Raw genomic sequence first — 23,918 nt, forward strand, 5'->3', positions numbered from 1 at the left:
ATTCTGCTGAAAGAATAAAGTCTACATTTTCAACATTTTGGTTTAGTTTTCAGTTCACTGATATTTCTTTTGTAAGCAGGATCTAGGCTTAACTTAAATGTTCTGTGGATACTTTTATTCCTTTCTTTCCTTTTTTTTACCTCTCTTCATCCTTTTGTCTTTTTCTTGATTTTTGTCTTCCTTTGTGTAGTGGAATTTAAATTATGATGGTGCCAGTGCTTGTGGTCAACTAATCAGCACAAATTCATTACCTAAGTCTGACCCGTAGTAGTTCCTGATTGAATGAGAAGTACATATACTAGAGTGGAAGCTAAAAGAGTACCAGGAACTACCAGTGGCCCGAGTTCCTGTGGCGGGAATGCTACAAAAGCTCCTGAGTTTCTAAAAAGTCGTTGGTTCCTCTAAAAAGTTCCACTGGTGGGAGACTTCGAATTGTTGTACTGAACTTTATTTGGTGGCAATCAGAGTCACTTTAATTGACGGCAGGTGTATACTAACTACTGTTTAACATGAGATTGAAAGTGATTGGTTGATTCTGAACACAGCCACATCTTTAACCCTTTCGGCCCTGACATCCTTTTTACTAGTATATGCAGCCATTTTTGTGAAGCACAGATGTGTTTGCAGCCATTGGAACAGGGTGTGCTACTATTAGTGCAGACTGGAGAGAGGTGGTATTTGCTTTCGGTGCCACCAGATGGCATACAGTCCGCAAAACACAGAAGTGAAAATGGACGCTTCCGGACTGTGCGCACCACATAGTAAGTAGCTCCAATTTTATTTCCTCAAGAAGATTGAAGTATTTGGCAGCTATAGTATAATAATAGTGATCTTTTTTTTGTTTTTGTTTTTTTCATTTTTGAGCTTCCTAGACACTCCAAAGGTAGAATATAACATAAAACAATTTTTCCCATAAAAACAGAAAATCCATGGCCGAATGGGTTAATTAAAACAGTGTGTGAACACTTACATTTTTTTTTTTTTATTTCCTAAATAGTTTCTGATCTTTATATAGCTTGATTTTTTTAGTAAAGCTGGAAAGAGTTCTGAAATGATATATCTTGATTTCATTTTTTTTCATCATGAAAACTTGCCATTTTAACAGGAGTATAAAGACAGTTTACAGGTATATCCACTGTAAGTGGGCAAGTCATTTCACCAGCACACAGAGCACAGAACTTGGAGGATGGCTCATAGTGTTTAAAGCTTATCTGTTTGTTTCTACCTTGCATTCTCCAAAAACCCAGTTAGGGTTTCACTATATTTATTTTTGTAAAGAAATGTTTCTTTATTTGAGTATTATGGACTTCTTGGCATCATTTTTGGGGTTGGAGATGACACAAGAGAGCCCCCTCCAGTGATCACGCCTTGCTTCATTGTCTCAAGAATTTGTGTTTCTTTGGCCTTCTTTTTCTGTCTGACAGCTTCTTTCTTTAACCATCTTTTGCACCAAAATCTTAATTCTAATCTCCTTATCCCCTGGTAAGTGGGTGATAAGCTCTTTCCATTGTCATGCCTGCCCTGTACCACATCTGATGAGTAAGGTTTGCCTGCTTTCTGGTCAGTTTGATTGTGAGTTGTGCTTTGAATGTTTGGAGGTTTAGTACATGCAGCTAAACATAAATGAATGCACTCCAGCAGAAACCTGGTCAGTCTTTTTAAGGTATTAAATGAGCTATAGTAAATGCACAGTTGGATGGGGGTTCTACATTGCAATATCAAGGCAATATTTGTTTCCATAATTTTATAATAATTTCTGGGTTCTGTCCATATTTTGATAATATTTCAATCTGTTTCTAGAATATGCGCTACTGTGTTAGTGTTTTTCATTAGGCAGATGATGTGTTTCCAGCTCTTCAACTTTGAGTACGTGAGAATAGCTAAGGTCAGCAAGTGTTCACCTACGCAGTGTAAATTACAGCTCTTGTGTCGCTCCTCATATTTCCAGCTACACAATTGTCTGGTGTAATTCATTTGTTTACTAATCTGAACAAAGTTTCATAGTAGCTGAGAAAAATGGAGAGAAATCATTTTGCCCTCAGTTCAAGAGTGTGGTTTGACATTTGCATCTCAAAATCCAATTCAACTTTCATTAGACATTTATATGTCTGATCGTAGAGAATAAAATCAATATAACAAATGGCAAAGCACTGGAGGAAATCATATAATTGTTCAATTAGCAATTAATACTTTGATGGAGTACTGGCAAAGGACCCATTAGTGTGACATACTGGAGGAATGCATCGACTGCTTTACGAAATGTTGCACTTGAATTAGTGAGTTTTGACCAGTTGAGATTAAAAAGATAATTTTAGCCCAAGGTATTGAAATTGGAGGGAACCCATTATATACTGAAAAGATCACTTTAGAGATGCAAATTTGATTATAATCTAATGATCAAGAAAGCCAATTTCCATTTTACTAGCCCTTCTCCTAGCACAAAATACTCTCTTTTGACAACGTCCATTAATCATCTTCATTTTTTTTAATAAGCTCAGTATTGTGCATGAAAACAGTAGCTGCTACCCATATGCTGGATATTAAAGAATAGCTAGTACACTATTGCCAGTCATATTATTTAGCCAAAGGAAATAATGTAAAAATTTGATTTGGCCATTTAGTCAACATATGTCAGTGAACACAGAACCATTAATCTAAAAATGCAACATATGCCATTTTGAAAATAATATGAATGTGCAATGTTTCAAAAAGTTCATACAAGGATGCTTTCTTACAGTACTGTATGTCCTTTACCAGTTAAGGTAGGATGTAATTTGATGTTCCAAAAGCAATTGTAACAACACATAAAATCATAATAACAATTTATTCCAACTCATTGGAAAAGTACTCTTCAAAACATAGACTGATTTATTTCAAGGGTCTGTTAATAAATATTGTGACCACTTACCGTAAGGCACTTAAAACAAGTCTGCCTTTTTAAAATGGAGTTGTATCTCAGACTCTATACTGATATCATTTGGCAACAACGCAAGTCCATTTGGACTGTTAAGGTTTCCTTTCATTGCTCAGGTCACTGCTGCTTGTTGTGATACATTCCAGAAACATTCTAGGAAATGAAAGGAAAAGGGCATTGATTTCAAGGAAAAATTTTGTTTGCCAGTTCATGGCATTTTCATTGGATTCATGTTTATATTTCTGATTCAAAAGGTTTCTTTGAAATAAGTTCTACAAATTGAATCTTTGTGTACCAAAACATTTTGCTATTTGCCCGTCCATCGGTTGTCTTATTTCAATCCCCTTGATGTTTGTTGGTAACAAATCATCTTTATATAATACCTTACATAGTGAGGAATGTGAACTTAAAGTGCTTCATAGAAAGAAGGTCCAGAAAAGATCACAACAAAACAGAATGAATGTTGATCAAGAGCTACTTACATATGCAAAAAGCTGAACTTAAAAAGGTGACATTAAAGAATAGAGGGTTTAGAAAAGATTTATCGATGGTAAACAGTGAAGTCTCATTTCAGAGTTTTGCAGGTAAAAGCAGGTTAACTTACATGTAATACTTTATATAATGCATGCATATGGTAAATGTATATGCTGTTTAACAACTGTATATCTTCATATACATAATCACGGCAAAAGAAAAGTATAACAACATTATGTTTACTCAGATAATAACAAAACGATCAAAGTAACAGTTAAACGGACAAAGCATCTGTCCCACTGTTCCTAAGCAGGAAGCTCCCCCTGTCTTACACACTTATCAACCCTTAAACAACACTACAACCTTCGTCTTTTCACATTATGCACCTTTCATCACTCTGACTACACTATCTCTCATTAATCAAGCCCTTGCCAGCACTGATCCTCCCAACTTCTGGTCCTAGGTTTGAAGTGGCTGTTAGGCCCTGACTAGTGACTACTTTGGGTTCATTTTGGAAATAACAAGCAGGACAAGATCAGTCTGTGGAATCTCTGAAGCCTCCCTCCTAGAGCTCCCTCTAGTGGATCCCTGTTGTCCCTGCTGCCCTCACAAACAGCTGTTCATTATAATGGGTATCAGGAAACTATATAATATATAGTGTATAATGTAAAAGTTTTATATAAAGTGTTTTTCTTTTTAAATACCTTAAATAATCAGGAGTTAGAGCAGCATCGGCAATTAATAAATGTCACAGTATGAGAAGTTGATGCTGCCAGTACACATACCACTAGAGCTATTAATTATTCTACCACTGTTCTGTAAGCTACAAAAATGCTTCCATCTCTGGTCCCTTGGTTCCTCTGTCTGTAAATACAGTTTATTCCAGACTGAAATCTAAAAGCCAATATTTTTAATTGTTGGATGACCCAGGAATGTGTGGATGTAATTTATGTATTCATCTATTATTCTATATTCAGAATCTAATTATTTCCTTAAGGGTCTATTTGTGTCACAAGTCTGTGTGGTATATTTTTAAAACTTTTATTATAGCATTTCTTATTGTTTATTACTTTTAATGATATGAGGATGATATCATTGCAACACCATTTTGGATGCCACTTTCGTTTTGTAGTATCTTTGCATGTTTGTGGATGTTATACCAATTGCTGGTCACGTAATGCACAGATCACATGACAAACTGTGTCATTACGCTACGTCTGTGCAAGATTTCTGCATGCAACCTTCAGTATCCTCATGGTGGATGTCTTCTAAAATTAAAACTAACTTTGCTATACAATGTCAAGTCAGCTTTTAGGATGTTTTAATCTGTTTTGACTATATTCTTGCCTTATAGTTCTATTTTCTCACTGGGTTTTCTTGGCTTGTTCTAGTATTTGACTGTTTTCTACATCTATGCCTGTGCCCTAATGGTCTTTACTTCTCTGGTATAATTCTTGACATTTGATGATTCCAAGCATATTATATTACTTTCAAATCAGTACAATTTGCACAATTCTGAGCAAAGCACAATAGTCCATTGCAGGAGCTGTACTGTACCACTTTATACAGAGGACCTGGAGAAAAGCCAAGGTGATACACTGAGAATGTGCAGACTCCACAGAGATAACAGCCTGGACTGACTTGGACACTTCAGTCATGCTAAACACTGCACCACCTTTATAATATAATATAATATAATATAATATAATATAATATAATATAATATAATATAATAACCAAAAATGTGTCGTTCCAGGGGTGTATTTTGTTGTCTGCATGGCTCTTCTGGTGATAAGCCTAATGGAGACCATCCTGATTGTACGACTGGTCCATAAGCAGGACCTCCAACCACATGTTCCTGAGTGGCTCAGACACCTTATTCTTGAACGAGCGACGGTGCTGTTCTGCATCCGAAACAAACACAAATTTGGACCAATTAACTCTTCCAGAAGGGACGTGTCTCAGTACATGGAAAACAATGTTACTGCAGGTAAGTCGGAGTTTGCCAATTTTCTAACCATTCGAAGAAATATAAGATTTACACTTCAGACTGTTTAAGGTGTGACTATGATGCATTCTTAATAGCTTACACTTAAGATTTTCTCTACACTATACAGTTCAGATGCACATTTGTACAGCAATAGTTTATACTTCTCTTGCTTTCTCTACCTGTCTCTTTCCCTGTTTAACGATTTCTTATCTAAACGTGGAGGTACTAAACTCAGATATCAGAATGGTTTTGTTCAATGGATGACATGAGACATATTAAAAAAAGAAAGATATAGCTCGGTGAGAAAAAACAAAACAAAGAAAACGTATTAAGTCTTGCACAAGGGTTGTATTGCAAGTAGTGCATTATTGTCCAGCACCTCTATGATGTTGCCTGTGTCAGTCAGTCATTTTCCAACCTGCTTAGTCCTGAACAGGATTGCAAGGGTCTGCTGGAGTCAATCCCAGTGAGCGTAGGGTACAAAGCAAGGAACAAACCCTTAGACAGAGTGCCAGGATATCACAGGGCAAGCACACCCACACCCACCAAGCACACACTAGGGCAAATTTAGAATCACCAATTTACCTAACCTGCATATATTTGGACTGTGGAAGGCAACCAGATCACCCAGAGGAACATATGCACACTCCACGTGGGAAGGATCTGGGACGTGAGCTCTGGTCTCCTTAATGTGAAGCAGCAGCTCTACCAATGTGCCACAGTTCTGCCCCTGTGTCAGTTATGTCTTTATGATTCAGGACAAGAAAATGGCTTACTAGGATGATTAGGACATTTTGTTTTGCTTACATGCTACAACTGAATTGCTTGTGAAGGGGGTGTTATGAGATAGTTTACTTGCAATCATTTCTGGAGACTCTAAAAGAACAGGAGATAAGGAACAGGATTTGTGAGACAAAAATCGTTGTTGAGGCCAGGCAAAGTCAAAACCAGTAGACAAAAAAGGTAACAAACCAAACAGGTAAAGCAAAAGTCAAAAATATTTCAGAACCAAAATGAAACCTAGCTCTAGGCCTACTTGTAATAAAGCTAACTGTCAGTAAAGGTTTTTATTTGTTGTTTATCCAACAGAGAAATAACTTAGGGCAAAGCCGTTGCCTTATTTATACTGTTACTTCCCGGTGACGTAACAAATACACTGGTCCTGGTCATGTGAAACATTTCCCATGTCACTGTGGTATAGCGGGTCCACGGCTCAGATGAAAAGGCCAGTTTTTAAATAAATAATCACCGCACTCGTGGCTTATAGAGGGGCCGCGGTAGTTTGGCCGGAGCGGTTTGGGTGCTACGTGATGTAGGCATTTCCTCGCTTAAGTGCACAGGTGAGGAATTGTCCGTATCCGTAATTGATGCCGAGAGCTGGTAATCGCCACACCTGTGCCATGTCCCTTTAATAAATAGGAGAAGCGCAAGTGGGAGGGGGAGAATGATGGTCAAAAGAACGTAGGTTAGAGGATGTGAAAGAAGAAGATGCTGGAAGCGAAGGAGTCGGTGTGTGCATGAGAAAGAGAGAGAGAGAGAGAGAGCGAGTGAAGGCAGAGAAGGCAGCTGGGAAGTGAGCCCTAGCAGGGTGTTTGGCCGACACCCGGGGGACAGCACAAAGTGGTCGCTCCTGCTGGAGGAGCAGGAGTGACCAGAAGGTGGTTGGCTCACTGCCTAAGGTAGCGGGAGTCATGAGGCTTGGGAGGTGGAAACCTCAGCGTGAGCGCCCTGATCGCTGGGGAACCCAAGTCAGTCTGGAGAGCCCTACAGAGCCAGGGACTACAAGGCTACAGACTAGAACAAGAAGGTCAGCTGCAGGTATGGTGACTCCTCTGGTGCAAAGCCCAGATGGGAGAAGCAGGGGAGCCACCAATAGAAGAAGACACCAGTTTTTGTTTTTAAAGGACTGCTTCCTGCCATTGTTTTAACCTCGTTTTTAATGGAACTATTTATTTGATTGTAATCTCCACATTTCCATGTGTTTTAATGGATTATTTATTTATTTGACATATTGAAATGCTGCACTGTTTATTTGAACACTGTTTGTTTTTGTTTTAATAAAAGCACTCTGGCACCTTTTTGCACCATCCCCTTGCTTCGTTGGTGTCCTCACTGTCCAGCTCATCCGGTTAGATTACCGACAGTGTCGGGTTCAAGAGCTCCTAAAAGTGAGATGGGAGCATGAAGCAGAACCCGCATCATTACAGTCATGCAAATAATACACCAGGAATAAAAATAAAACTTAATTAACATATAATATAACAGAAGCATTGTCATAACATATGTTTATTTACAAGTTTACTATGCATATGGAGACACCTGCATAGGTGCTAGCAGAATCAGACTATGGGAAAAGCAATTGCCAGATGGAAACAAAGACAGATCACCCTGCAGTGATCACTCACAAATTAAAAAGGAAAAAAAATTATATGGGCTTATTAGAGAAAACCAATCCACGACAATTATAAGTGACAAAAGAGTTTGGAGTATAAGACCATGCAGTCGAGGGAAAAGTGAAATACCAGATAGAGTACAACAGTTTAAAAAACAGTGGCAAAAATTAGTCAGGAAGGGAATTTTATACAGAAGTCGACAAATGACATGAATTAAAATAAATGGATATCCTATTCGGATCTTTACTGTGTCGTAAAATGAAAACTACTATACCAAGTATTGAGAAGTTTAGGCAAAAGGTTCATTGTAAAAGGTTATGTCTACTGCCTGGATCAGCTTGCTTTGCTGTACATTTTATGACAGAGGAAATGTCTTTCATACATGTAGAGATAGTCTTATTAAACACCAATTTTAGAAAGGCTGGGCAAAAAGGAATCTAAACATACTGCCTATCTTGAGATGCTATAAAATCTTTGTTAAACAAGTGTTCTGTGTATGATATAAGAGCCATTATTAGCACTCAGTGATAACAACATTCTTTGTTTTTTGTCTAATTGCAGCAAAACTCAACCATGTCACCTGTGAAAACTCAAAAGACTGTGAAAAATCTCTGGGGGTGACCTTTCCTCTGAAAGAAAATGCACCAGTTGTTGAAAGCATTCTTCAGGAGATCTCATCCATTCGTCAGTACTTGGAAAAACGGGATGAGTACAGGGACATTGCTAAAGAGTGGCTTCAAGTGGGCTATGTTCTTGATGTTCTTCTTTTTCGGTTTTATCTGGTTGCTGTGCTTGCATACAGCATCACTTTGGGAAGTTTGTGGTCTGTGTGGCAATATGCTTGAGCAGTAAACTGTATATTTACACTGTGTTTACTTTTTAAAAATTTAACGTGTTTCCACCAGTGGAACTGCCAAAGTGTCTGCTCCTCTGAGTTAGTTGCAGTTCACTTTACTGGAACATCAGCCAATGCTCTCCTACTTGTGTTTCCTACTCAAAGAGTGCACATTTGTTCTTTCATACCTGATGATGTCTCTCCAGTAGTTTGAATTCTTTTTTAGTATGGAAAGTAGTATAGTTGGTAAGACAGGCAACTTGCTATTGCATATGTTGACATGTTTTAAAAATCCATACACACTGATATTGTCTAAGAAAAACAAATGCATAAAGTGATGGACAAAAATGGCAGCTCATAAAGCCATTTCTTAAAAACAGGTTATAGTATTTATTTTATAATGTAAATAACTTTAGATAGTCTAAATATTTAAAAACATCTTTTTTTTGGTTAATCAAGTACACTTTGGCAATAAAAAAGTAAAATTTGTCAATAATAAATAATGTGTTTAAACAACTGCATATTCTAACTTTCCTACATACATGTATGTGCGTACTACACTTAAACACAAATACATACACATATACACAGAGAAGAATATAAAACCTAACATCACAGGATGTTTACACTGTGTATACATTATACATGCAGTACACAATGCATATGTATTAGTAAGTATGTACAGTATGTGCATATACTGTATGGCATAAACCCAATGGTTGTATACACTCCATATAGAAAATATACATATGTGCTTGTGTACTTACTGACAAACATATACAACAGTCTCATTCATAAAGTTACGTACATGTGACCAATACACACACACACACACACGCACACACACACACACATATATACCGTTTATCATTCAGTTGATGTAACAGAGACTTGTGTTTTTATTGACGACTTAACCAAGAATTGCGAAAGACAAGGTGGAGTTTAAAAGTTCAAATCATGGATCTTCTGGACTCTTGAGTTGTTCCTGGCTGAGCTACTGTGCAACCTCAAAATCCTGCTCCCATGTAACTTTCAAATAAGCTTCTTGGGTTTGTGACTACATATACAGTGGATTCAGAAATATTCATATACCTTCACTTTATGTACACTTCATTTTGTTTTCTCTTTGTCATCATAGGGTGTTGATTGTAGACTAATGGACAAAAATGGGAAATTTATCAATTTCAAATTAAATCTACGACACAATAATGTGTGCAGAAAGTGAAAGGATGTGAATACTTTCTGAATCCACTGTATATATTCTACTGTATATATTTATAACACAGTTTTTATAATACAGTTATACCAACTTACACTTACTGTGTATAAGCACACACATGTAAATACAGCATATGACCTATAACATCAACACAGTATTGTCTTGTAAGACGTAAATGGTCTTCTGAAGTATTCCTGAGCCCACGTGGTAATATCCTTTACAGAATGATGTCGGTTTTTAATGCAGTGCCGCCTGAGGGATCGAAGGTCATGGGCATCCAGTGTTGGTATTCAGCCTTGCCGCTTACGTGCAGAGATTTCTCCAGATTCTCTGAATCTTTTGATGATATTATGGACAGTAGATGATGAAATCCCTAGATTCCTTGCAATTGTACGTTGAGAAACGTTGTTCTTAAACTGATGGACTATTTGCCCATGCAGTTGTTCACAAAGTGGTGAACCTCTCCCCATCCTTGCTTGTGAATGACTGAGCCTTTTGGGGGTTGCTTCTTTTATACCCAATCATGACAAACACCTGTTTCCAATTAACCTGTTCACCTGTGGAATGTTCAAAACAGGTGTTTTGTCCCAGCTTGTTTTGTAACGTGTTGCAGGCATCAAATTCAAAATGAGTGAAGATTTGCAAAACAACAATAAAGTTTATCAGTTTGAACATTCGATATCTTGTCTTCGTAGTGTATTCAATTGAATATAGGTTGAAAAGGATTTGCAAATCATTGCATTCTGTTTTTATTTACGTTTTACACAACGACCCAACTTCATTGGAATTGGGGTTGTACAATAAAAAGCCCTCTTGTAGTTGTCATCTGAATACATGAACAACTTCTCCAGTTCTATATGTGGATTTTAATTGAATGACACTTGCCTTTGTCCTCTTATTTCGTAACGCTGCTATATTGCATGCAAGACATGAATAACATTTCTAAAAAGGTGTCTGATGTCTTAAGGGTGGTTCCTGTCTCTGTGTACACTCCTCTAAATCTGGGGACACTTCTGCTACAACTCTGGCTGACAAAATGCGTTTAGTGCATCTTGAAGAACACCAGCAAGTATTATGGGACGTCTTTCTTGCTTCATGTTATGCAGGGTTGCCAGGTCCTCAAAAAAATGTATGTCCCATGGAGAGCTTAAAAATAACAAATTCACCCCATGAAATAGCCCAATACCTCAGTAGAAAAAATAATGCACTGAAAATCAGGGGCAGTGTCAGAGTAAAAGGGTGAGGTACATACCATCAAGGCTGGGGGTGGTGGGTGGTCCCCTCATAGATTTACCAGTTGTAAAAAACATATACAATTGTAAATAGCAGGGGGAACACATGATAAAAATGCAGTAGCTGGGAGGCTGAAAAATAGCCCAAAATATCACATTGTTTATAAAAAAGTAGCCCAAACAATGCAACCTGTGAAAATCCACTTTATCCCACAGACAGCAATCAAAAATAGCCGAATTGGGTGAGAAAACCGTGAACTTGCCAGCACTGATGTTAAATGCTGAAGGATTTCTTCTTTCAGTAGTGCTGCATGACAATAAATGTAAGTATACAAAACTCTATTATACACTTTTTGCTTTTAAAGACTTAAGTTGCTCTCCTTCGACTTTTAACATTAATAAAAAAGAATCCCAATAATTAATTAATGCCAAAAATAAAGTTAACTGATAACAACACAAAATTTATAGCTCATATAGCTGATACTTGAACTTGATATTTTTATTTTAATTTTTATTTTAAAAAGACACATCTCACAATCCAAAGGGCTTTCATGCTTTTTCTGATCAATCATCAGCTTTAGTGCCCACGCTACAAAATTTACAAAAACGTTGGGGCATGTCACAGATAAAAAAAAGCTTACTATTTAGATATTAAAAATCGTATTAATATTTTGTCATCCAATTCATTGAACACACATACACATTTAGGCTTTATTGTATTCAACTTTGTTTGTATTTAAGTTTAACTTCATTGATTTCATTTTCTATCATGTAGAATTTGGTTGCAGATATGTAGTGTTTTTTACATTTTTCAAATTTTACTAAATGTGACCTAATATAGTCAAATTCTGTATTATGATGTAAAACTTGAGAAAACATACATGATCTGAGATCTTGCCTTTGGGCATCATTTTGTCATTCACCTTTCTGTGGACTTCTAAGAGAACAAGGAATTAGGAGTCATAGTCAGGTGAGCACCAACTGGAATGTTTGTAATAATTTAAAGGTCAAACAGAGATTAATTATGCTACCTTATTAATTAAGTCAATGACCTAAGCATTGCCTAACTTTACAAGTAATTCAAGACACAGTTTGATGGGGAAGAATGAACATGATGATATCAGAAAAAAGAAATATTACTTAAGCAGTGTGCTACAGTGATATCTGCATTCAGATTCTAATAATGAGTGACACATTGGTAAACGCTGGACTGTCTGAGTTGAGGTTAAATGTTCTGTTCATGCTCACCAGATCTTCTTACAAATATTATAATTTCCTCTTACATCTCAGAGACATTCAAGTTATTCTAAATAGTGATAAAAATTGGAAGATAATGCTTTATTATTGCAATAATAGGCACATGTTATACATGTATTTTCATTTGTTTTATAGCTTTATTTGTTTTAAACTTTTATGATAGCTAACTTTTGTCTGGATTAATTTTGGAAAAGTTATGTTTTACTACCACATTTGTTTTATTTGTTTATAGGACACCATTGACTCATGCCACATGACCTTCCTGTTGTGTCTGTGACATTATGATGACTACAGTATATTATAAATTTGTGCAGGTGCCAGTCTGAGTAATCTCTTAGTGGATAAACATCTCATTTTGGAGATCATTTTCTAAGTAGACCCTAGCAGTGAGTTTATGTTTAGTTTTTCGACTTGTGATTCCTTGTTATCTGGTTATTTCTTAACCCATTTAGTCTTTGACTTTGGTACCATATTCTAGTCTTTTTGTTCTCGCACAATAATCCTCAGACACTCATGTGTCTTTTAACAATTCCGCAGTATTTAGATACACTGTGTTATTTTGTGTTAGGCTCCTAGGTTGACCCTTTTCTTCCCTTTATACTCTTCATTATATAGACCTTAACAGAATGGCTGAAATCCATACTTTCACCACACTGTGAGGTTACTGTAGTTCAGCACTTCCCCCTTCCTTTTGTATCTATAGCCAGGCAATTAGATACCAGTACCAGAACAGGCAGGAGAAAAATTACACATTTATTCATGTACTGTATTATTGACATTGTTTTAAGCTTCAGATAGTATAACTAGTGCCATAAACAAAAAGCAAATAGAATGTGGTTCTGCAAACCATACAACCTGATAGTGCTAGTAGTATCAAGAAACAAGTTAACTTGTTGGTGCATTTGAATGTCTTGTCAGCAGACACAAGGGTGCCAAGAGAGATTTGTCATTCTCTTTCATTAATGAAAAATGGCATAGAGAGAGACAGTTTCTTTTTTTTAACCTCTGTCCTTAACTTTCTTAATGTACCATTATGTAAGATAAACCAACTTCTTACTTCATACCAATTCTATTCTGGCACTACTCAGTCCTCCAAGAACCAAAGGGATGAACCAGCCCCCTAATTCATACCTGTTCTTGTTTCAGCAAGAATCAGTCCCATTCCATCCTTCAGCTTCCATCTCAGCCCACCTGTATTCCCCCAGGCTAGGTGACCACTAAATTCCTGCATTGAAATTTCAGGTAGGGGCTTCCTGCATGCAGAGGTCTTATCTGATAAATGGAATGGCTTAAACATTTATATTGTTAGATATTAATAATGAAAAAATATCAATCTATTTGCTAGATATTATTCTTTGTTACAACTACTAAATTTATTAATATGCTTTTAAATGCTGTAACCACAGTGTTAAACAAATCATACATGCTAAAAGCTAGAGAAGAATATACAGTCCTGCTTGGTTTATTGGGTTCATTATCTCATTCATTTGCATTTTGCAAAAAGTAGTATCAGTAATACAACTGTTTTAAGTTTCAAACCTACACCTATTAAGCACTAAAGAAAACGAGGCCTAGTCCAAAATGTCTTAAGAATAAATGGCCTATCCATAAAATAAATACAAAAACTAAATCTTAGCCTCAAAAACAAAATGAAAATGTTCCTAGTCACAACTATACTGAGATTCAGTAACTAAAACCATCACGCAACACACTTTTTGATATAGTTTATCCAAACACTATTAAACACTGTGTGCAGAGGGTGCAGACCTATAAATATCTGGGAGTGCAGCTGGATGATAAATTAGACTGGACTGCCAATACTGATGCGCTGTGCAAGAAAGGACAGAGCCGGCTATACTTCCTTAGAAGGCTGGCGTCCTTCAACATCTGCAATAAGATGCTGCAGATGTTCTATCAGACAGTTGTGGCGAGCGCCCTCTTCTACGCGGTGGTGTGCTGGGGAGGCAGCATTAAGAGGAAAGACGCCTCACGCCTGGACAAACTGGTGAGGAAGGCAGGCTCTATTGTTGGCATGGAGCTGGACAGTTTGACATCTGTGGCAGAGCGAAGGGCGCTCAGCAGGCTCCTATCAATTATGGAGAATCCACTGCATCCACTAAATAGTATCATCTCCAGACAGAAGAGCAGCTTCAGCGACAGACTGCTGTCACTGTCCTGCTCTACTGACAGATTGAGGAGATCGTTCCTCCCCCTAAACTATGTGACTCTTCAATTCCACCCATGGGGGTAAACGTTAACATTTAACATTATACAAAGTTTTTGTCTTTTTTTCACCTGCATTATTATCATTCTTTAATTTAATATTATTTATTGTATCAGTATGCTGCTGCTGGAAAATGTGAATTTCCCATTGGGATTAATAAAGTATCTATCTATCTATCTATCTATCTATCTATCTATCTATCTATCTATCTATCTATCTATCTATCTATCTATCTATCTATCTATCTATCTATCTATCTATCTATCTATCTATCTATCTATCAATTTAAAGAGTCCTACTATTTTTAATAGTTTTGCAGTGATGCCATCACTTTCTATTTACAAGACCAGCAATGATAAGCAACATGACTGTAACCAGTTCAAAAACATCACAAAATAGTGGTGACGATGGTGCCCTTAAAATAGACAAAATAATGACAAAATTATTAATGGCTATTCAGTCTTAAACTAAAAATAAAGGCACAAATGAGGACTACAACAAAGGCAAGTTCTTCCAAATAAATCTAAATGCATTTAGTTACAAGTTATGTCCTCAATTGCTTTCCTTTATGACTGAACCACAAGACAACTGGTTGAACTGTGCCATGTTGAATGCATTCAGGCATCCCACTTGCATATTTTCAGTTGGCCAGAAGGTGTAACAAGTATTCCAGGAGCCAATGCCAAACTCCATCTTGAATTATCACAGTAGAGAGAATTCCCACTAAGGTAGCATTTCTCATCTCATCTACATACAGTAGTAATAAACCAGTTTAAATGCCTATGTAATAAAGTCAGGTGCTCATCTCTGCTGGTCTTCTTATGCTACTGAGTACAGCATTATACAGTAGTTATTATCATTATCGTAGTGTAGTGCACCATTTTCTAAAAGTACCCATTAAACACAAATATTAGTGCTTGTCGGCTGGTATGGCGATGATAGAAGCAGTTATGGAAAAGGCTTTACTTTAAAGAGACTAAGAACAGGAAATGAAGGGGACGCTTAGACAGGATTTAAAGAAAAAAATAACATCAAGGCAGAAGTCAGCACACAAAAAAGGTACTGTATATATTCATGTTTAAGTTCTCCCACAGAAAAGTCGGGACTTGATTTTACTGTATAATTTCCTGTATTTTATAATGTTGGTCATATAAGTTGAATGCGGAAAACTCACACTATTGGTGCAAGAGATTATGGTATGCTAATGCCAACCTGAGAGAGTAACCATGGAGCACACTGCCTTTTTTTCTATGTATTGTGCCTACGTGACCACACAGTATTACGCAAACTATTCCGAAGTGACGTTTGCACTGTTTTTTGTATCTCACACATTCATACACCTTTATAGTAAGAGCATCCCTTATCTATGATGGAGTGTTCGATCAGAAGAAAATATGAAGCTGATTTAAATTAAAAATTTAATTTAATGAGGCAAGAAGATGTAAAAAAAAAAATTCATACAGGTAAGTGTTGCATTTTTGAATGGGCGTATAAGTCAGGGTCTGATTTTATGATTGATTTTTTGGGTTTCAAGACCTGACTTATACATGAGTATATACGGTGTATTGACCAATAACAGAAGGCAAAATCAGTTTCAAGCCCTAATCTTCTAATCAGTTCCCTAGATACCACATGAAACTTTGTTTTGCTTATATCCCAAAATTTAAAATAGTAACTGCTGGATGCTGTCATCTTGAATAAGTCAGTTCTAATACAGCAAATATTTAAAGGCAAGCCATTACAGCGGATTTACTTTAGAGTGGACCAGGAAAGAAATCTAATCAATGGGAAAGTCAAAAACACTGGCGACAAGACAAGAAGAGTTAATGTCAAAAGATGAAGCAAGGAAGTTAATACCTGATCATTCAAAAACAAGCACTTTAGCAGGTGAGATTCTTATAAGACACTATCCACAATCTTGGATGTCACTAGTACTGTGACCTTGGTCTATGAGGAGTCATTGCATGGTTTCCAAAACTCTACCTCTAACAACTGACCATCACTTCCAGATAAAGGCACACCAAAATGGCAGGGGCCCGACACAAACAAAAGTGTGTTGTGATAATAACTTCAAATAATAAAAAATAAATACATCTTTATGAATTATTTATCTTAGACATGTGGAAATCATAAATTCTAATTCTGTATGTTTCAAAAACCACCTTCAAAACCAGAATGAAAAATTATTTGCCAAGAAATATATTTTTACTGCTTTATAAATCATATATGCCATATGGTTGAGAGACATGGACGCTATCCAGTGACCTGAGATGAAGACTGGACTCCTTTGGTACTGCGTCTCTTTGGAGAATCCTTGGGTACCATTGGTTTGACTTTGCGTTGAATGAGCGGTTGTTCATGGAGTCCCGAATGAGGCACATTACCTGCATTATGAGGGAGCGTCAGTTACGGCACTACGGCCATTTGGCGTGATTCTCCGAGGTTGACCTGGCTTGCAGGATCCTCCTAATTGAGGACCAGACCAAGGGGTTGCCCACGTAACACTTGGCTGCGGCAGATAGAAGGTCATTTCCTGAGAGTGGGACTGGACCGTGTGTCTGGCTGGGGGGTTGCCAACCGGGATCCCGAACTGTTTTGTCGTGTAGTGGTTGTGGCAACACGCTGTACCAGTGCATGCTCCCCAACTTCCCTTGACTTGAATGGCACCTCCACTTGATGTCACTCGCTGTGCAATGTGCCTGTCTAATTGCCATTTGCGTCTGTAAGAAACTCAACAAACAATAATCACTGCAATATTATGAATGCAGCAGTAAAAACAAATACAGTAAAACAATACATATAAGTGAAAAAGCAATAATATTTATAATCCTTAAGTTCCTTAATACACTCATGACAGTGAAGTCACTGATCAACTTCTAGCCTTGGTCTTTATGCATGACACTAGACTGCAGATGGTATATTTTTTAAACCCTTTAAACCCTTAATATTTAAATCTTTGTTAAAAATAAGCACTCATTACAGTGTGGGCTGATAACAGAGTTCCAAATGATGAGACAGCATATGGCTAAGTATTACAGAAGCGAGAAGAACTTGGCACTGTGTGATAGAGGGAGAAAAAACACAGTATAGAAAAGGAGCATGAAGGACAACAACCACAGTAGTAATTACATCCTCTTTTTATACATCAGTGATGTTAGGGAAAATACTCTGTAAATAACGAATAGTTGTGAGTCACAATTTGTAAGGAGATCCAAGATGGATGTCATTTATTAGACAAGCTTAAAGGAATCAGCCAAGTGCACTGTATCAGTTCACTGTAGCTCACTAACTAAAATGACAAAGCAATGGCCTTAAAAAACAATAAGTCCATTTACATAACACACCAACCAATAAAGATGTACGACAAATCCTTAAAACACACCTATGTTTTGAAATTATCTAAAGGTCCCAAAATAGCTCATTAAATTAAAATACCCAGTTCAAGCCAACCCAGGTTAAGTGATTTTATTGCCATACCATCCATACACCGAATTGCAGCATATAGTGGCACGAAATAACGTTCTTCAGAATTTCAGTGCAACATACATATACAGTAAACACAGCACCAGTGCAACACAAGGAAAGAACTATACTATACTGGACTATACTATACTATAATCCATATTACTAACCGAGAATGCTAAACCGGATGATGGACGCAGGCACATCCGGCAATGGGCCGTAGCTGCAAAAAGACGTACTGCGCAGGCGCAAACAAAATAGACGGCTATGCAGCATAGGTGGATCTCCTTACAATAAGGCACTATTAACCGTTCAACCGCAAAAAAAGGCTCCATATTAACAGTGAGTGCAATACTCCTTATTACTTATCCATATTTCTAAAAGAAAAAATGACTCGACTCCAAAAACGCAAAGCTCAACTAAAGCTTCTAACTAACGATGTACCTAAAAGTAAAAACTTTATGAACTGCATTAGATCCTACAATACTTCATTTAATATGCACAAATCTACATCCTAGATCCACATGACGCAAACTATCAATCAAAGTGCTGCATCGCAACAGGCACGGATTCAAAACGAAACACCTCCCGTCTCAGACATACGTTAATGGCAGCGAAGGCTACAACGGGCTTCTCACACAGCACAGGCAAATCGATTACAGCTCCAAAACAACACGTCCCAAATACTACACATGCAACAACGCGCCTCTCAAACGGCACAAGCAAAACATACACCAGGAAAATTCATTCGGATTAATGAATGTCATTTGCAATCATTGTCATTTAGTTCACTTCCCTGAAGAAACAACTGGCAATACAAGTTATACATTTACACGTTGTTGTCAAAAGGGTCAAATTAGACTGCCTTCTTTACATTCATATACTGAATATCTACAGAAGCTTATAACTGACGATGTACCTGAAAGTGAAATCTTTATCAACTTCATTAGATCCTACAAATCGGTATCCACTATGAACATTAACGGTGGCACTGCACGTGACATCCGTCTTGAAAAAATGTTGTTTATTGATGAATGTTCAATGGCATGAACAAACGTTTATGAATAATAATATTCGATTTGGAGGAAAGGTACTTTTATGAGGAGGAGATTTTAGACAGTGATTAGCTATTCTTCCAGATGCCATGCACTCAGCTATTGTTCAGTGCACCTTAAAATATGCAGACAATTGGCATTGCTTTCAAAAGATAGTTAGTAAAAAAGATACGATGTCCAGAACCAGATCATAACAATTGCTTATTACAAGTGAGAGATGGTACACTCACCAATACAGATGGACTTCACCCACATATTATTACAATTCCTCAAGCCTTTATCTGCGACGACTTAGTTACAGAGAGATTTGGAACAGCAATCTCATTAGACCAAATGCCCCTTTTAACACAACACACTATATTATGTCCAAAAAATATTAATGTGGAAAACATAAATACCCAAGTCATTCCATTACTTCCTGGAAAGACACAACTCTTTCTAAGCTCTGACAGACTTGACTCTGATCACAACAATAACCATCTTAAATGACCTTACAAGTTCTGAGCTGGAATTACCTTTTACACTTAAACGGCGTGTACAAAGAAATTTTCAAATAAACCTTTACACTGTGCCACACACTTTATTGTTTGCTTTCTTTTTGCATCATCTACACCAAGGGTTCCCAAACTTTTTTCAGCCGCAGACCCCTTTACCAAAAACTTTTAAAACCGTCGACCCCCTAATTACATGCAATGATTTTTCATATCCGCACTTGCTTTGATATGTTCGATAAGACAATGAACAGACATGTTTGTGCTACATGTATTTTCATGCATTCTTACGTGTGACTCTTTTAATGACACATTTTACCTTTTCGTTCGCAAATTTGGTATGTAATGTGTTTTTTTTAAATGATTTTACTTCTTAATTAGGTACCTATTGGAATCATAGATATTTTGAAGTAACAAACAAATAGCAGTAGTAAGGGGGTCTATTTTTGCTGTCGTTGACCCCCAAATTTTTTCATTGAAACTATCGACCCCTAGAAAGTTCAAATCGACCCCAGGGGGTCAATATCGACCACTTTGGGAACCCTTGATCTACACCGTCACACTATTCTATATCTCATTCATACATCACGCTCTTTGTCATTCCCAACACCAGGGGTTGGCGAGCGAAGCGAGCAGGGGGCGGAGCCCCCTAGTAGATAAATAAATAGTAACACACAAAACTGTAGTAACACATTTAGCAAATGTACTGCATATAAATATACCACTAAAAGCAGATCTGAGGGGAGGTGGGCAGCACAGTATTCAGAGTCTGGACAACCAAGGGGCAGAAGTTGTTGCAGAACCTGGCAGGACTGACTCAGATGCTACAGAACCTTCTGCCAGATGGAAGGGAGACAAGAGAGCATCAGGAGAAGTGGGAGTGGGTCCTTCACAATGCTGTAGACTTTGTGGATGCAACACTTAATAAAATTGTCTTTAATGGAGGGCAGAGAGGACTGCTTATATATACATGAATAGGGCTTCTTATAAATAATTTCTCACAGAAAACAAAAAAATAATAAGTATTAACTTAGGTTACAGAATGTCTTAATCAAACAGGCAGGCACAATTTGAAGCAATTTACAAATTCATATAAAAGGTTTTTACCTTACAGCAGGGGTGGGCAAAGTCAGTCCTGGAGGGCTGCAGTGATTGCAGGCTTTTGATCTAACGCAGTTGCTTAATTAGAAAGCAATCCTTGCCAAAAATTGAATTTCATGGCGTGTTAGTGCTTTAACTCTGCCATGTCAAGTCATTCTCATATCCTAGATTTTTTTTTCCTTTCTAAGGATATCATCCCAATGGTTTGAAGTCTAAAACGGAGGAGGAATTCTCAGCCCTTCACTTTTTTCTCTTCCCTTTACCTTCCAAGTATTAAATTAAACCAAATAGTGTACGATAAATACAAACGGGTGTAAATGGTAACAAGCTAAATGGAGAAGTGCTGCTTTCCTTTGTCATTTGCAAGGAGCAATTAAAAACCATGAATACAGCTGTTTAAGACTAAAATAAGCAATCAGGGTTCAAAATCTTAACAAGCGACACAACTAAAATGAAGCAGAAGTGTTACTTGAGCAATAAGTGCTTCTTATTAGGCCATTGGGTTGGAACAAAAACCTGCAGCCACTGCGGCCCTCCAGGAACGACTTTGTACACCGCCTTACAGTAATTACGCAAATTTACAGTATCTGATGTTGTCAATGAACAATGATGCCTTCTTGACCTTGAAAATCCAATCCATCAGCCTGATTTGGTTTCTGTTCCTATTGGAAAAGATAATGTATCATTACATGAGTGAATTACCCTGCTTTTGCCATCGAGCAGTTAACAGTTTAGTCTCTTGAGCATAAACAATCTGTCTTTTTGTTCTTGTTTTAATCATCATTCAGAAAGATAATAGATACCCAGGGTTGTCAATGAGTTGCCATATCATATTAGTGCTGCTTGCCGTCATATCTAGAGTAGATGCAGGCAAAGACATTTGGACAGATTTAATTAAGTTCTTTTGCTGACATATAAGAAAACAAAAAAATATCAACAGTATAATAAGTATCTTCTGTTCATATTATGCAACATATTGAGCAATATCATAAAATTGTCAGCTTCTGAGCTCATATCGTTATGTCTTTTCTCATAGAAATTTTATACCAAGAGAAAGAATTCAAATGCAACATTAAGACTGAATCATATTAAAAGGTTTCCGATCATATATTATGTTAAAAATATAATCAAAGTAGCTGGCCAGTTAGGTCCATGATAAATGGTGGACTATTCATTTAGTTCTTAAATGTAAATGCAGAAGCATGATCTACTTGAAATGAATTCAACAGAACGTAACGGCCTTCTACAATACCTACAACGTCGCTCATGACACGTTCCCTCAAGGGTGTCATTCTCGACGTGCCCATTCCATGGCATCTTTTGTGTGTATCAATATAATGCATTGCATTTTTCAATAATACAGAAGGTGTATACAACTGACTTTATAACCCAATAAAGTAAATTTTAAATAGAAAAAGTGAGAGGAAATAAAAAACAGAGACAGAGGTTGGAGTCCATTAACTGTCTCACAGAAAGAAGTAGATCGGGGATGTCAAACTCCGGTCCTTGAGACCCACACAGGCTGTAGGTGTTCATTCTAGCCCTTTTCTTAATTAGTGACATGTTTTTGCTGCTAATTAATGTCTTTTGAAGTCATTTTAATTAACTTGCTCTTGAAGACTCAAACCTAATAATTGTTTCTTTTTACTTAATTAGCAGCCAAACAATAATGAGATACGAAATGAACCAAAACATGACCAGCAAACTGTGACCATCATATAATATCTGAAAACAAAAAGGGTGGAGGTCTCAGGAATGTTGATTTGTCCCCAAAAAAAACATTTTAAAAGTGCTCTTAGAAATGTAAAGAAAAAAATCAACAATTTTGAAAATGTCTACTACTGCACAATGAGAGCAGCAACAAGCCATGGAATTAAAGAATGGGTTTAAGTAACGACAAGACTCAGCGCCTCATTAAGCAACTGGTTGGAGTGAAATTGGTTGGAGTTTGAGGCCCTGACTTAGTTGGTCTTCTGTTGGCTCCCTCACTTCACGTTTCATTTCTTTTTGGGTGCCATTTAAGGAAAGAAAATTCAGGGGAACAAATCCTAAAAAACAAGTCATTTAAAATTACTTCAGAAGAAGTTAATTAGCAGAAAAAAAAGTTCACTAATTAAGATAAGGGTTAGAATGAAAACCTGCCATCACTGCAGCCTTCCAGGACTGGAGTTTAAGATCCCTGAAGTAGATGATGGGATGACTGTGGTCATCTCAGACTTGGGTCCTGGGAGGACAGGCTGATTTCTTCATAGCTGTTAATGGACTTAATTCATGGCCCATGTTAAATGCTAAATACACCCAACAGGGTGCAACTGCTGGATGGCTCATATTACATAGACATCCAGAAAGGTCCACTATTTCATCTTCTTGCTAATGTATCCAAACAAGACTACCTTTTTTTGAGTTTTTCTGTCACTGTGGGCTCGGACCTTTGATATTATAATGCATTCTTCCACGGTGCTTATTTTCTTCATTTTGGTTCCCTTTTAGTTGTTCAGATCATTGCATCTTATTTTCTGTACAAGTAAATACCTCTAATGCAAGGAGACAGTCTTGGAATAATAATCCCCAGTGATGCATGTTTCTCTTTCAAAACATTGTTCAAATAAAACATCTCATATTTACATTTACATGTCAGATTTATGGAACTCAATTAACCCCACAACCCTAACCAGGATAAGCAGCTCTGAAATGGAATGGAAAGCATGGAATGACGTACAGAGTGAATGCTTGAGGCAGACGTTTATTCTGTTGGAGGTCAGGGTTTGTAATTAAAAACAAAGAGACAGTGAAATGGCCATTCTAAAAAAGGCAGCAATTCAAACAGTACGTGTTTACAGTAAATTGTAACAAGATGCTATGAGGATTTTGGCATTGTAAGCAGACAGAGATATTTGTAGTTGTCAATAAAGGTTCCCTCTCAAGTGTGTTCATTAGGGATAATAGAAAAATTAGATGCAAGGTGATCCGGTTTCAAATATTTGATCATAATAAAAGATAACGGGGGCTTTTTATATTTAAGTGATTATTTTGCGGCAATAGTTACAAAACTGGTGGGTGCTGACATCAATGAAAACAGAGTGGATTCAGAAAGTATTCAGGCTCCTTCACTCTTTGCACATTTTGCTATGTTGCGGCCTTGTGCAGCATTCATTTAAATTCATTTTTCTCTCTTCAAGCAACACTCAATACTCCAGGATGACAAAGTGAAAATAGGATTTTAGGAATTTTTACAAATTACTTAAAAAGTGAAAAACTGAAATATCACATT

At 37.1% G+C, this 23,918-nt stretch overlaps 1 protein-coding gene across 1 annotated transcript in view; it reads left to right on the forward strand.

The window, feature by feature from the left end:
* htr3a (5-hydroxytryptamine (serotonin) receptor 3A) overlaps positions 1 to 8,851 on the forward strand; it is a 35,444-nt gene extending 26,593 nt beyond the window's left edge. The window contains exons 8-9 of the mRNA XM_051932245.1: positions 5,145 to 5,378; positions 8,333 to 8,851. Coding sequence (XP_051788205.1) covers positions 5,145 to 5,378; positions 8,333 to 8,616 — 518 coding nt within the window. The 3' untranslated portion in view covers positions 8,617 to 8,851. The remainder of the gene's footprint in view (positions 1 to 5,144; positions 5,379 to 8,332) is intronic.
* The last annotated feature ends 15,067 nt before the right edge of the window (positions 8,852 to 23,918 follow it).

This window comes from Erpetoichthys calabaricus, chromosome 9 (assembly GCF_900747795.2).
Source record: "Erpetoichthys calabaricus chromosome 9, fErpCal1.3, whole genome shotgun sequence".
Taxonomy (NCBI): domain Eukaryota; kingdom Metazoa; phylum Chordata; class Cladistia; order Polypteriformes; family Polypteridae; genus Erpetoichthys; species Erpetoichthys calabaricus.